The sequence below is a fragment of the Phyllobates terribilis genome, unplaced genomic scaffold (assembly GCF_046119375.1).
Source record: "Phyllobates terribilis strain yellow unplaced genomic scaffold, ASM4611937v1 Scaffold_4__5_contigs__length_816908805, whole genome shotgun sequence".
Taxonomy (NCBI): Eukaryota; Metazoa; Chordata; class Amphibia; order Anura; family Dendrobatidae; genus Phyllobates; species Phyllobates terribilis.
In genome coordinates, this window is record NW_027362764.1 from 717,763,548 (window position 1) to 717,778,178 (window position 14,631).

Genomic DNA, 14,631 nt, shown 5'->3' on the forward strand with positions numbered 1-14,631 from the left:
ATCAGGAGATCTGACATCCCCTTTAAATCTGATTTTTGTGGACTATCGTGATAATATTTGAGACTAATGAATTTTGAATATCTCCTGTTTTCTGCGTCCTAGGAATGTACGTTCACTAAGATGCGCTCTCACAGTGCCTTGCGGGTCGTGTTCAGTGGCTCTTTGCGTCTAAAGTGTAAAACCGCCTGCTGCCAGCGCTGGTACTTCACCTTTAATGGAGCGGAGTGTGCCGGTCCCCTCCCCATCGAGGCCATTATCTACCTGGATCAAGGCAGCGCGGAGTTCAACTCTACCATAAACATTCACCGCACATCCACAGGTACAGAGAGATGAGATCTCATTAATACAGCGCCCTCCATTCAGGTGTGGCTGTGATTGGTATTGCAGCTCAGACACTTGAATGGCACTGTACATGAAAAAGAGGCAGCAGTTCTCTAGTGAATGCTGGGTTATGAAAGTCTTGTAGGTCCTGTAGATAAGACCCCACCAATTCTTAGCCAAACCACATGGGTTAATTTATTGGGTTTGGACATGCATAGGAAATATTTGATATTGCATCTGAACCCAAATTACTTAAAAGGAATCTGTGAGCAGGTTTTTGCTATTTAATCTGAGAGCAGCATGAAAGAGAGACTGATGTCTCACTTATTAGGCTGTGTGCTGTAGTTTCAATACAATGAGTGTTTTATCAGCAGGAGATTATCACTGCTAGACTAGGTGTCCAGTGCCAGTAAATCCAGCTAATCTGTGTAACCCCGCCCTCACCTCTGATTGGCAGCTTGGTGACAGTTTACACAAAAACAAGCCAATCAGTGACGGGGGCGTGGTTATACACAGCTCAGCATTCAGAGCTTGGCTAGATCTGCAGCAGAGAAAACTGTGATTTGTATCAAAACTGCACCAAGCATCCCAGTAAGTGATACATCGCTGGAATCAGGGTCTCTGCCCCTACATCAAGCAGCTCTCAGATTCCATAACAAAAATCCGCTAACAGATTCCTTTTAAAGGATAATTATTATTTTTTTAATTGAAATAAAAAATATTTTCTGCAGTTGGATTTTATTTTAAAAAAGTCTATTAAGGCTGTTTGTTTCCCTGTTCATTATAGGCTACAGAATGAGTTAATGGAGTTATCTCGTCTTATTAAATGGTTAAAATTACAGAGCGCTTTTAAAAAGCAGAAACTGCAATTCTTACTCGAAAATTTTTCGTTCTCAGAGGGACGTTTGATTCTAGAATTTGTTGCTCGCTTTAAAAAAAATACATAATTTGCTTTAAAAAAAGTTTTTTTTCCCACTTATTTCTTTTTTTTTTTACTTCTTTTTCTTTCCAGTGGAAGGACTGTGTGAGGGGATCAGCGCAGGCCTGATAGACGTCGCCGTCTGGGTGGGCACCTGTTCAGACTACCCCAGAGGAGACGCCTCCACAGGATGGAACTCTGTGTCACGGATCATTATTGAGGAGCTGCCCAAATAAAAATGTAAAAAAACAACACATATTTCCTGTTAGAATATTGAAAAGTCAATTATTAGGAACTCCTACCTCTAGAGACGACCATTGGGAGGGTTTTTCGAAGTACTGTATAAATACCGTAATACGGTGCCCCTTACTAATATCATGTTCCTACACCTAATAAACCAGCGTCTGAGCTGCCTTCCGGGAAATTGCAGGACAATTTTACGTTTTCAGCTCTCATTCATTCCTTGTATCTTGTAATCATTTATGGTTGGATTTTTTTTCTTTCTTACAAGTTTTGTTTTTAATAAAAGATAAAAAATAAAATAAAAAAGTAGAAATAAGTGCATTGTATCACATACATATTGGGGTATTACACTTAATGCACAGTCATTTTTTCTTAGAACCGTCTCAGGGTATGTTCACACATGCATGTTTTTTTTAATTGAAGTTTTCTGGACTAAAAATCCACAAAAACTGTAAAAAAAAGAAAAAAAACACTAATTTTTATATTTAGTGAAGGTTTTTTTTTCTGATTCAGTGGTCAAAATGCAGGGTTTATTTTTCAAGCACAACGTTTCAAGAATTGATATGTTGCTTCTTTTTTACATGTGCAAAAAACTGCACCATGTGCACCAGGCGTGATTCCCCCACCCCCCCATTGAAATGAATAGGAAGCTTATTCAAAGAGTATTTGCAGTGTTTTTATGTGGATTTTGTATCCGAAGCTGCTACAAAATTCATTTTTCCCCCATGGATTTTCAAGCAGATTCTGCTCCTAAATTCGCATTAAATCCCACTTCAAAGGGTGTGTGCACCCTATATGCGTTTTTCAAGCGTTTTTGATGCAGAATTTCTGCAGCGTAAACGCTTGTAAAACACTTGGTACGTGCCCCATGGTCCCCAATGAAAATCCGCATGTTCTGTGCACATGCTGCAGAAATTTCTGCAGCGGATTTTCTTTGCGGAAAAATCCGCAGCATGTCCATTATTTGTGCGTGTCCGCATGCGGATTTGAGGTCACAATGCATTTGAAAAACGCAAGTCAAATCCGCATGTAAAAAAGCTGCAAAAAGGAGTGTAAAATCCGCAAGCATTTTTACTGCCAAGAACATGCAGAAACGCTGCGGAAATTTTCTGCTTAAATTCTGCATCGTGGGCACATAGCCAAATAGTCATATACTCTTGGAATAAACTTTCTATTCATTTCAAGGGGAAAACACATTTATAATACTTTGACGTCAACTGAAAAGAACAAAAAATACCCCATATACAAAAAGTACATTATTAAAAAAAAAAAAAAAAAAAGTGCCAAAAAAAGGATTCATACGAGTAGTTTTGGGCAGAATTCTGTCCTAAAACTGCTTGAAACTTTAAAAAAATTGTGACTTGGCATTTTTACACAAATCCCAGCTAGCTCTGAAAACTTTTTGAAACATGAGCGGAGCTATGGAGGAATGGGATACGGTAAGCGACAAATTCATCATCGTGCCACAATTAAGAGGCGAACACAGGTTCCTTCATGAAGACAAAACGCCAATCTTAGTGAATCAAGGCCATTGTATTTTTAAAGGATTTTTTTTTTCATGGATTTTTCAGAAAAATTTGGGGTGCACAAACCCTAATATTTTTTCTCACCAGTGGTGGCGCTGCAGGTGAAGAGACAGCTTCTTTTAGCTAATTTTTAAAGTGGCCTGTCTAACATAAAGGATCATCAAATGTAGACAAACACCTACAAAATTATAGTGCTGCATATATAAATTGCAGTTGTGAACGGTTGGGTCGTACTGACCAATGACCCAGAGAGATTAGTGGCACTATTTTTTTTAATAATGATGCATTCCCTTTAGGACTGGTTTTAACTTCCCACCAACTTGTTTTCCATCTATCTCCGCCATCTTCTTCCTTCATTGACAGCTTTGATTTTACATGGCTAACAGCCGTGACATCTCCAGGCCCGGCGACAATGAAATGCCGAGCACGCCAAAATACTCGGCGAGCATCCGAGCGTGCTCACTGAAAGGGTTAATGAGGCATACTCGATCATCACTAGTAGGGATAGATGGGAAGGTGCACTGAACTGCTTAGCCACGCAAAGGGTGCACCAAGCTCCTGTGCTTGGTTTGAACAGTCATTACAGGGAGACTCGTTTTAACACCCATGAAGATTCGTCATGGAAGAGTTAGTAGGACCAATACACATAACATCAACGTCGTTTCCAGTACATTTCACCATCAGGATGCAAACAGGTGTAACAACAGACAGGTTGTCAGCCTTTAATATGGCTTCCATGGACAGGCTTTACGCACCCCACTCCATCTAGCAGGTCCAAGGGGAACAACGGCCTTCACTCTATTCTCTGTACTTACACAGGCTGGCCTGTGCGGCTGAGTGGCTGCTGGCCGGTGGAGCAGACTGGCAGAGGATATTCAGAAAGCCATGTTAGGACCAGGAGATCGAAGTCAGTAACTAAACGGAGAGGCAGTCGGGTGCCAAAATACAAACCTGGTTCAAGGGCAGGAATAAACAGGCCAAGTCAGAATTGGGAAGTATTAAACCAAAGAAAGCACAACCTATAAATGGCAGCCGGAGGCTAGGAGTTGAAATATGGACAGTCTGTGTGACTGCCTTCTGATGATAGGATGGAGAGCTGATAGGGGTCTGTACAATCTGGGATCACAGTCACATTTTCTTCCACTTTGGATGCTTGGTCTTTCCTGAACCCTTTGCACTTGAGATTTATTGCCCGCGACCTCGGCTGTTGACAATTGCTGCAATTAAAAAAAAAAATCCTTGATGTCTTTTTCTGTTGAGGGGAGAGAAGCGATGACACTAACAGCTGAGTGTTGTCACCATATATACGATCCATAGGTAATGTGATGTGCACTGTAATCCGGAATAAATTGCCAAAAACAAATGTCCAATTAACTATATAGAAGGCCTTGCTGCCTCCCTTTAATGAAGCACAGGCCACAAATGGGGCGATAGTTTATGGTGTAAACTGTGGTATTAAATACAAAACTCGCACTGTCGACAGGCGACTTTGATTTGTCTGAAACATCTGCAGAAATACTGCCACCTAGAGGATAAACTGGATCGGCCAACGTCTACTATCATGCTCCAAGCTAGAGAATTATTAGGTTTTTGTGATAAAGGCATACATATTTTTTAATTTTGGAAATTGTGATAAGTAAAATAAACTATCAGCATTAAAATTAGGAATCATGCAATGGTGATGCTGGGGCTATTTTGTACTAAGACCCAATTCACCATCTGTAATGTTTTTTTTAATCACTTTTCTTTTGTACTATTTGTTGACTTTTTTTGCACCAAATTTTTCAAGGTGGCGAGTGCGGTTCATGAATTTTGTGCAAAATAAAAAAAAATATATACCATATACAGTACAGACCAAAAGTTTGGACACACCTTCTAATTTAAAGATTTTTCTGTATTTTCATGACTATGAAAATTGTACATTCACACTGAAGGCATCAAAACTATGAATTAACACATGTGGGATTATATACTTAACAAAAAAGTGTGAAACAACTGAAAATATGTCTTATATTCTAGGTTCTTCAAAGTAGCCACCTTTTGCTTTGATGACTGCTTTGCACACTCTTGGCATTCTCTTGATGAGCTTCAAGAGGTAGTCACCGGAAATGGTCTTCCAACAATCTTGAAGGAGTTCCCAGAGATGCTTAGCACTTGTTGGCCCTTTTGCCTTCACTCTGCGGTCCAGCTCACCCCAAACCATCTTGATTGGGTTCAGGTCTGGTGACTGTGGAGGCCAGGTCATCTGGCGTAGCACCCCATCACGCTCCTTCTTGGTCAGATAGCCCTTACACAGCCTGGAGGTGTGTTTGGGGTCATTGTCCTGTTGAAAAATAAATGATGGTCCAACTAAACGCAAACCGGACGGAATAGCATGCCGCTGCAAGATGCTGTGGTAGCCATGCTGGTTCAGTATGCCTTCAATTTTGAATAAATCCCCAACAGTGTCACCAGCAAAGCACCCCACACCATCACACCTCCTCCTCCATACTTCACGGTGGGAACCAGGCATGTAGAGTCCATCCATTCACCTTTTCTGCGTCGCACAAAGACACGGTGGTTGGAACCAAAGATCTCAAATTTGGACTCATCAGACCAAAGCACAGATTTCCACTGGTCTAATGTCCATTCCTTGTCTTCTTTAGCCCAAACAAGTCTCTTCTGCTTGTTGCCTGTCCTTAGCAGTGGTTTCCTAGCAGCTATTTTACCATGAAGGCCTGCTGCACAAAGTCTCCTCTTAACAGTTGTTGAAGAGATGTGTCTGCTGCTAGAACTCTGTGTGGCATTGACCTGGTCTCTAATCTGAGCTGCTGTTAACCTGCGATTTCTGAGGCTGATTTCTCGGATAAACTTATCCTCAGAAGCAGAGGTGACTCTTGGTCTTCCTTTCCTTGGGCGGTCATCATGTGAGCCAGTTTCTTTGTAGCGCTTGATGGTTTTTGCAACTGCACTTGGGGACCCTTTCAAACTTTTCCCAATTTTTCGCACTGACTGACCTTCATTTCTTAAAGTAATGTTGGCCACTCGTTTTTCTTTACTTAGAATTTGTATTATGGCAAGAAAAAAGCAGCTAACAGTCTATTCAGTAGGACTATCAGCTGTGTATCCACCAGACTTCAGCACAACACAACTGATGGTCCCAACCGCATTTATAAGGCAAGAAATCCCACTTATTAAACCTGACAGGGCACACCTGTGAAGTGAAAACCATTTCCGGTGACTACCTCTTGAAACTCATCAAGAGAATGCCAAGAGTGTGCAAAGCAGTCATCAAAGAAAAAGGTGGCTACTTTGAAGAACCTAGAATATAAGACATATTTTCAGTTGTTTCCCACTTTTTTGTTAAGTATATAATTCCACATGTGTTAATTCATAGTTTTGATGCCTTCAGTGTGAATGTACAATTTTCATAGTCATGAAAATACAGAAAAATCTTTAAATGAGAAGGTGTGTCCAAACTTTTGGTCTGTACTGTATATTCTTTACTATTGTCTAACTTTTTTTCTCTATCTTTTAAAGTTGTATATTCCACTAAACTGTTGCAATTTTTTTGTAAACTCTTAACATTGAGTTGTTTCAGGAAACAACACATGTACATTAGCCACAATGGCCAAACCCCACCCCTATCTGTTGTATTGACGCAACTAATGAGAGTGTGCAAAAGTCATGGTGAAGTGAGGGGAAGCCGTAAAAAGAAATGGAGGCACAGCCGGCTATGGGGCTAGGGTATTCAATTCAACTTTGCACCCCAACCTAAAAAAAATGTGCCTGCAAGTAGATCCTGTGGCTAAATCTTGGGATCTTAAATCAGGTCACTTTACATGTGGATACTGTACAGATTTTTTTTTTTCTGCTACTATAATACACTGTGGATTTTCTACCCAAGTGAAGAATTTTTGGTGCATCTGCCCAGTGTGAACAAACCTTAGAAATGAAAAACATAAATGTTAATCTCAAAGTCAAAATCAAATTTGAATTGGATCTCTTCTGTTCTTTACGGATTATCAGATTCCAGATTGAAGTCCATATAATAAATGATTCCCAGAATCCAGCTTATCTACAATTTTTCTTTTTAGTTTGTTACATTCATTTTTATGACAGAACTTCTGGACTGTAGTATCTTCCAAGGAAATAAAAGCAGAACGGAATTGTATAAAAATATAGCAGCCGACGGCCAGATTGTAACACAAGGAAACAGACGTCTCTTAATCACGAAGAGCAAAATATATAAAAGAAAATAAATAAAACATAAATCTGCTCTCGTGCCGGCACCGGCTCTAACCCCTGAAAAGCGTTGGCAGCGACGTTTGCCATTTTGGTACAGTCTCCATTGTCCCTGCGGACAGGCAGATCACCAGCATTCCTCCACGCAGCCCACCAGGACCTTCTCACTTTACTCCTTGGGTTTCCGTAGTCCGAGCAGGAAGTGAGAGACGTTCTCATACACTACAAAGGTGATGCAGCAGGCGGGGGTCACTCGGATTACGTTGGGGACAATTCCCTTGTAGAAGCCGTGGAAACCTTCTTTCCTTTTGGAGAGAAGAGATAGACATGTAAACTCAAGTTCTCACTCATTTCTTAGAGGGGCGCTCCAGACCTCAAAGTCAGACTACTATTCCTTGTCGTTGTTGGGTTCCCACAAATTTGCTGCAATGGATGAAAACTGCTGGAAAAGAAATCACACAAGTGCTATGTCTGTACAGGTCCTAGTACAACAATAAAAATGGTGCCTGTCTTCTTGGAGCCACATGCAAATTAGCTTGAAGGTGCATTGGGGGTGTGGCGATGCACGCATGGTATTCCCATTTCAGTAAGTGATGGCATATTGCTGGGATATGCGATCACCTAATGATCATTGGTGGGGGTTCTTGACTTTTAGGGACAACAGTGACCCTAAAGGGGATGTCTGGTGATAACTCACTTATTCAAAGGATAGGTGATAACTTATTGATTGGGTAGCTCTGCGACGATTTGCACTGCTGGGAAGAGGCTGTGGCGCTGCCGTCCCTTCATCCTCAAGATCGGAGAAAGTTCTGACCTAAGGGTGTAGTCAGACGGTCGTATAAATCAGACCGAGATGGGACCATAATGCATGGACTGACCGGCAGCTCTCCTGAGCAGAGCGTGACAGCTACATAGAAATATATAAATCTGTCACGCTCGGGTCAGGGGAGCCGCCGGCCAGTCCGTGCTTTATGGTTCCATCTCGGTCTGATTTATACGGCCGTCTGACTGTGCCCTTAGGTCAGAACTTCCACCGATCTCGAGGATGAAGGTACGGCAGCTTCATAATAACATCCCAGCACACCACTGGTACCAACTTACCTCCACGTCCTGCTGATAACATCGATTAACCCCGAGTATTGGTTATGCTGATCCTGCAGACGAGCGCGCACCACCTGATAGGGATAAGTAGCGGTCACTGCGAATATCTTCGACAAGGCAGCCATTGTGATGTATTCCAAGGTGTTCTGGAAAGAGATCAGAGTGATGGAGGAGATATCATGTGAAGCAGTTATGGGGTCCATTACCCCCAAGTGACTTAAGTTGTGGAATTGGCTGAAAAGTGACTCAACTCAACCACTAAGTATCTACAGCTATGGAGAAGTCACATCCGACGAAGGCAAGTGTTCTCACAGGCCGGCACCAGGGTCCGGGCAGCACGGTGAGCACATTTCTACTGCAAAGAGGTTCTACAGCAGGATGCATGGCGCACAGCATGCTGCCTGCTCTCATCGGCACCCCTCTATGAGGAAACCCACCTTCCTTCCCTGCACCCGTCATGACTCGTGCATGATACTTAGAATAATAGTCACATAAAGAGCTACAGGTCATTACCAGCTTGGTGTCGCTGGGCCGATTTAGATGCTTATTATAATCCATCTTCAGCTGCTCATAAGCCATAAACTGGAGGGCGCCGTGCGACGTTCCCAGCAGGCCCGGTACAAACCCCTACAAATAGCAGACGTGACGGTCAGTAATGGAGACGTCGGCCAGCAGTGATGATTATGGGACATCATGGAGACGGTGATCACCTTGTACAGTCCGGGAATTCCTTCTTGCCTGTATATTTTCGCCAGGGCGTGGAACATGCCTTTATATTGTCGTTTTGAAGGATCGATGCCAGCATCGTACTGAAGGACAAGGCGAGTCTTTGTAACCCAGATTGGGTTAGTAAAACAAAGGGTTAAAGCACCTGCATTAAGGAAATGAAGGAAGAAATGAAGGTAAAAACCAAGAAAAAGGAAAATATGATCAGCCTAAATATGGTGGTTAAGTAGAGATGGTAGGTGGCTAGAATATGGCACCGCTGAAAAATCTCTGGGGGTCATACTTCTACGGCACCCACTCTTCCCAAGAAAGGGGGGCAGGAGCGCTGCTCTGCAGTGAAATACCATAATAAGCACACAGAGCGGAAGCAGCATAGAAGTTAATTTATTCTTGTGATTGACAGGGGTCTCAGAAGCTGGACCCCCAGAGATCATTCAGTGACGGCAATAGGGCTGCTCGAGGCATCTATTCCTATATTGCAAGTTGTCACTTTACAGACTAGTGCGATAGCGGCCGACTTAAATATTCGATGCAAGCGGCAAAACTAGGGGCAGCATATAGTAAGGGGGTGGAAAGTATCCATGCAGAATGGGTGGAAAAGCCGACTGCCCACACTCTCAAGACAGAGATTCCACCAGAGGTATCGGCTTCTGAAGTCGCACACTCAAGAAGGAGTACTCTGTCCTGAAACGATCATAATAAATATAAATGGTAATAAGTGGTTGCACATCCAATTGGAAGAGTGTTTCCAGTGGGGTACTACAAGGCTCTATCCTGGCCTCAGTGTTGTTCAACATTTTTATAAATGATCCAGATAAAGGAACTGAAGGGAAACTAATCGAATTTACAGACGATGCAAAACTAGGAGGGTTAGATAACACTAGAGAAGACAGAGAAAGGATTCAGAAGGATCTAGATAAGCTTGAACAGTGGGCAGCGACTAATAGAATGGTATTTAACAGGGAGAAATGCAAGATTCTATATCTGGGAAAGAAAAAGGATAATTACATATACAGAATGGGAGGAACAGAACTAAGCAACAGCAAGTGTGAAAAAGACTTGGGTATACTAATAGATCACAGACTGCACATGAGTCAACAGTGTGATGCAGCAGCAAAAAAGGAAAACACAGTTATGGGGTGTATTAAAAAGAAGCATACAGTCTAGATCACGTGAAGCAATTATCCCCCTCTACTCCTCCTTGGTCAGACCTCATCTGGAATACTGTGTCCAGTTCTGGGCGCCACATTTTGAAAAACACATAAAAAACTGGAGCAAGTTCAGAGAAGAGCAATCAGAATGGTGACCGATCTGCAAACAATGTCCTTTGAGGAACGGTTAGAGGATCTGGGAATGTTTAGCTTGCAAAAGAGAAGACTGAGAGGAGACTTAATAGCTGAAGGGATGTCACAGTGCAGAGGGATCAGATTTATTCTCATTTGCACATGGAAACACGAGAAGCAATGGAATGAAATTGAATGGGAGGAGATACAGATTAGATATTAGAAAACACTTTTTGACAGTGAGGGTGATCAATGAGTGGACCAGGCGGCCACGAGAGGTGGTGAGGTCTCCTTCAATGGACGTCTTCAAACAGAAGCTGGACAGACATATGTCTGAGATGGTTTAGTGAATCCTGCATTGAGCAGGGGGTTGGACACGATGACCCTGGAGGACTCCTCCAACTCTACCATTCTATGATCACTTATCCACTGAACCGCCTATAACTACCAGTGCTGCTGTCTTCGTCAATACAGGGGAGCGACATAGAGACATCCCATTCCGGCTGGGGGTCCAAGCAGTCGGTTACTCACCGATTCGGAGGATTAAGTGACGGATGTGACCATTTGGCGCCTCATTTACATACATGACCCAAATACGTCCTAATGAGTGGAGGAGCCCCGCTGCCTGACCCTACAATCGTTCTGATCACACTAAATCTACAGGGCATTCTACCTTAATAAGTCCAGTTTCACATGTCTGATATTCATGGTGCAAGCACACACTGGCTGCGGGTCTCCTGATCCTAATCCAAACCCCAAAGCCTTATATATGGCTGTGGGGATGAGTTTGGATTAAGACCTCGGACTGTGAATGTCGGACGTTTGGATCCGGCCTAGAGGCGACTTACCAGCTCCGGCAGCAGACAGCAGGTGCTCTGTGGCAGTCAGGTTCTCCGCTCTCCCTTCCTTTTTGTAGGCCTTGATTGCATTATAACTGGCAAATAAAGACACAATCAGGATGTAATAAGATCAGGGAGACTCCGACATATAATATCTGTGTGCTAGTACTGGACACCATTGATACGTGTTCCAGCGGCCCCATCGTTACCATACAGAAAACCAACAAATCAATATGGAACCCTAAGGGCGTGTGTAAGGCTCAGAGGTTGGACGTACGGCAACGAGACCGATGTGCTCCCGGGGGCATTGTGGCCCCTTTATCACGATTTGCACAAGCTGCATATCCTACTATGTAGAGGTAGCGTGCAATGGAAAGGCAGCTGCAGCAGGCAACGGGGTGAACGAAGAGGGAACTTGTGTTCCCCCTATATGAGATGAAAGAAGCAGCTGACAATCGGTGGGACCACTCAGGATTTCATGCATTGAGGACCCCTTGGAAAGTTGGGTAACAACGACTGTGAGATCAGCACTGGCAGATACAAGAGATACAGATACCTGCGGAAACACACACACACATATATATATATAAATATATATATATATATATATATATATATATATATGAAAGACAGCACCATTTCATATTACTCACTAGTCGGTGCCAAGCCTCCAAACAGTCTGTCCACACTGCTGCATGTCAATAGAAAAAATATAAAGAGCCAGAACCTTTCTCAAGCCAAGAAAGGTTGAGAAAGGTTCTGTGAACCGAAACGTCGCCTTTGGGCTCATTAAAGTCCATTTTTTTTCAAAAATTTCTTGGAGTGCTGCCTCTTTATATTTTTTATATATATATATAAATATTTTTTTTTAAAAGCTCAACTTTGGGGGCATTTTATTTTTTTTCTACTTAAATGCAAGTATTTTGGGCTAAAAAAATAACTTTTGCAAATGTGTTTCGTTAAATATGTTGCACCGTTTGGTTTTTAGGGCTCTGTTTTCTGCACATTCCTGAATGAGCCAACTAAGAACCCATCAGAGAGCATCTGGTGACGAATTAGTAACTGCGATTTTCATAAATACAACATGTACCCATTTTATTCTATGGGGCAGATCACAAGACTGTTTTTTTCACGGACTGTAAGTTGGTACAAAAATCATGAGAAGTTGGCGGCGCGCAGATCCCACACGCTCAAGTCTGTTTTACTCCCCCTCCCTAACTCTCTGCTGCTGCTCCTGGTGTCTTTAATGGTCATGTCACATCAATAGCACTGCAGCCAATCACTGAGTGTATGGGCTCTGCCCAAGTAGACGACACAAGCTGTTCAGAGCCTCTGAGCTCAGCGATTGGCTGCAGCACCATCGACATCAGAGCTGCAGACAATAACAGTCACCAGGAGCAGCGGCGGCGACTTAGAGGTGGACCCGGGGATGGTGAGTAAAGCACATTGTGTTTTGAAGTTTTTTAAAGCAAACTGCAGAAGACAGAGATTTTCTCTGATAAATTCCCCTTAAGGAGTCCATTCCCTTTAATGCTCTCAGGTTGTATTCACTTACAAGAAGAAATAAAGCCCCCAGGAGGCTCCTGCACCCCACATATTTGGGGTGACCCCCTGATAGAGACCACGTAGTCCTTCATGCTTCCACACAGTGGACATACAATGCAGGATGCCATTATACTTCGGTCGGAGCTCCAGGCCGTCACTCACTGAAAAATCAAAAACACAAAACAGATGTTAATATCCATTAAAGGTTTATTTTTTTTCTTAAAAACATGGATTTGGGGCTAAAAATCATTTTTGTAATTGGGTTTCATAAAAAAAAAAAAAAAAAAGTGCAGCGTTTCCATTCTGTAGTCTTTGTGTTGCTGGATACAGAATGAGTTAACTGAGAAGCCATAAGTGAGCTCGTTCTGAAGGGGAGTTTTTAACTCCTCTTTTTATCTGTCTCTTTCTGAGCTCCTTTCAGATAATTTATGACCTCATCAAAGGTGAACGTGCAGGAAAACAAAGAGTAGGCAAAAGCCGAACTTTAATCTAGGATTCTATAATGAAGCGTTCTAATACACCTGGGGCAGCGATTCGCCGCCATCTCCAGATGTCTGCTCGCTGTCAGTGATTCGGCGGGACCCAGCATCGTATTTTTATGAAAAAAATAATGCGTCTATTTACTGACAGCAAGTAGAGAGCCTGACAACGGCGAAGGATTAACCCTTTCCCACCACAGGACGCAATAGTACACCCTATATCGGGTGAGTGGAGCAGGCTCAGAAGCCGAGCCAGCACCATTCCTGGCAGGTGGCAGCTGTGTTACACAGTCAACACCTGCCTCCAAAAGCAGTGGGCAGCTGTTTAACCACTTAGATGCTGCTGGCAACCATTGACAGAGGCGTTAAAAAGGACTGGTGTGACCACGAGGGTCACCACGACAGTAAGAAAACTACTGACTGTCCCCATCACGGCCATCTTGATCCTGCTATGAAAATTGGGAGAACATCAATGTCCCAATACCGTGGAACACTGTAGTGATGGAGTACAGAGAACAAATAATCAGACCCCCAAAAAAGAGGAAAAGAAAAAAAAAAAGGAAAATAAATGGTTTAAAAAATGATTTAAAAAAAAAAATTGGACTCAAATTTTTAATGAACATTTTTTTTTTATATTTCTGAAGTATAGAGAACAAATAATCAGACCCCCCCCCCCCCCCCCCTAAAAAAAGAGGATAAATGGTTTAAAAAAATGATTGGACTTAATTTTTAAAGGAAAAAGAATAAATTAAAAAAAATATATATATATTTTATTTTTTTTTGGTTGAACTTTTACAGACATAACTATATACACACACACATATCTATCTAGAGATAGATGAATATATATATATTCATGTCTGTAAGAGTTCAAACAAAAAAAATCCTGGCAAAAGTTTATTTTTTCCCTATTTCCCGGTGCATTTTACGGTAAAATTAATAATGGAATTTAAAACTGCACCTCGTCCCCATAAGTATACAAATCCTCCTGTGGATTGAACGGAGGGGAGGCAAAATGAAAGCCTGGTCCGGTCATCAGAGGGACTGTCCACTACTTTATCGCTGATGTACGACACAGAACCCCTCGTTATACAGCGCGGACTACAGATCCCAGCATGCCCCGCGCCGGTTCTCGGTTGTTTTTACCTGCGAAGCGGATCTTGACCAGGTCCAGCGGGTGCAGCACCAGGGTGGAGATGACGCCCCCGCTCAGGCCGGCAGCCAGGTTCTCGTACTGGACATGTCTGAACACGTCCCTCACCACCGTCACCGGGTGTACGGGCTCAGCAGCCGGTCCGGACGGGGCGGCCATGTGTACGCACGTTACATCAGGCTCTCCGCTGACCTCCAGCACTAGCCCCGCCCACTGTGCCTCCTGCAGCGTGCCCGCTCACCTGTTGCCCAAAATAAAGATGGCGGCCCTCA

The 14,631-nt window shown here is 42.9% G+C and overlaps 2 protein-coding genes across 3 annotated transcripts in view; one reads left to right on the top strand and one right to left on the bottom strand.

The window, feature by feature from the left end:
• Nucleotides 1-1,720, top strand: part of CTHRC1 (collagen triple helix repeat containing 1) — a 93,311-nt gene extending 91,591 nt beyond the window's left edge. The window contains exons 3-4 of one of the 2 annotated variants that reach the window (XM_073676782.1): nt 103-319; nt 1,334-1,703. In XM_073676782.1, the coding sequence (XP_073532883.1) occupies nt 103-319; nt 1,334-1,476 (360 nt within the window). In that variant the 3' untranslated portion in view covers nt 1,477-1,703. Of the gene's footprint in view, nt 1-102; nt 320-1,333 lie in introns of both variants that reach the window. The other variant, XM_073676783.1, reaches the window with a different exon arrangement.
• A 5,336-nt stretch (nt 1,721-7,056) lies between these two features.
• Nucleotides 7,057-14,608, bottom strand: SLC25A32 (solute carrier family 25 member 32). Its single transcript, XM_073676784.1, has 7 exons — nt 14,353-14,608; nt 12,738-12,888; nt 11,192-11,277; nt 9,045-9,205; nt 8,848-8,961; nt 8,335-8,480; nt 7,057-7,538 (listed from the first exon to the last, which is right to left on the bottom strand). Exons 1-7 carry the CDS (start codon nt 14,516-14,518, stop codon nt 7,403-7,405), a joined length of 960 nt encoding a protein of 319 aa, XP_073532885.1. The 5' UTR covers nt 14,519-14,608; the 3' UTR covers nt 7,057-7,402.
• Nucleotides 14,609-14,631: the final 23 nt, after the last annotated feature.

What these genes read in the sequence shown, in the direction of transcription:
- SLC25A32 (XM_073676784.1), bottom strand. Translation starts at nt 14,518, where the DNA reads ATGGCCGCCCCGTCCGGACCGGCTGCTGAGCCCGTACACCCGGTGACG. An exon ending in GCTGTCTGCTGCCGGAGCTG is followed by an intron (nt 9,206 to 11,191) that starts GTAAGTCGCCTC and finishes TCCTTAATGCAG; the next exon opens with GTGCTTTAACCCTTTGTTTT. An exon ending in GGCCCAGCGACACCAAGCTG is followed by an intron (nt 8,481 to 8,847) that starts GTAATGACCTGT and finishes ATCTCTTTCCAG; the next exon opens with AACACCTTGGAATACATCAC.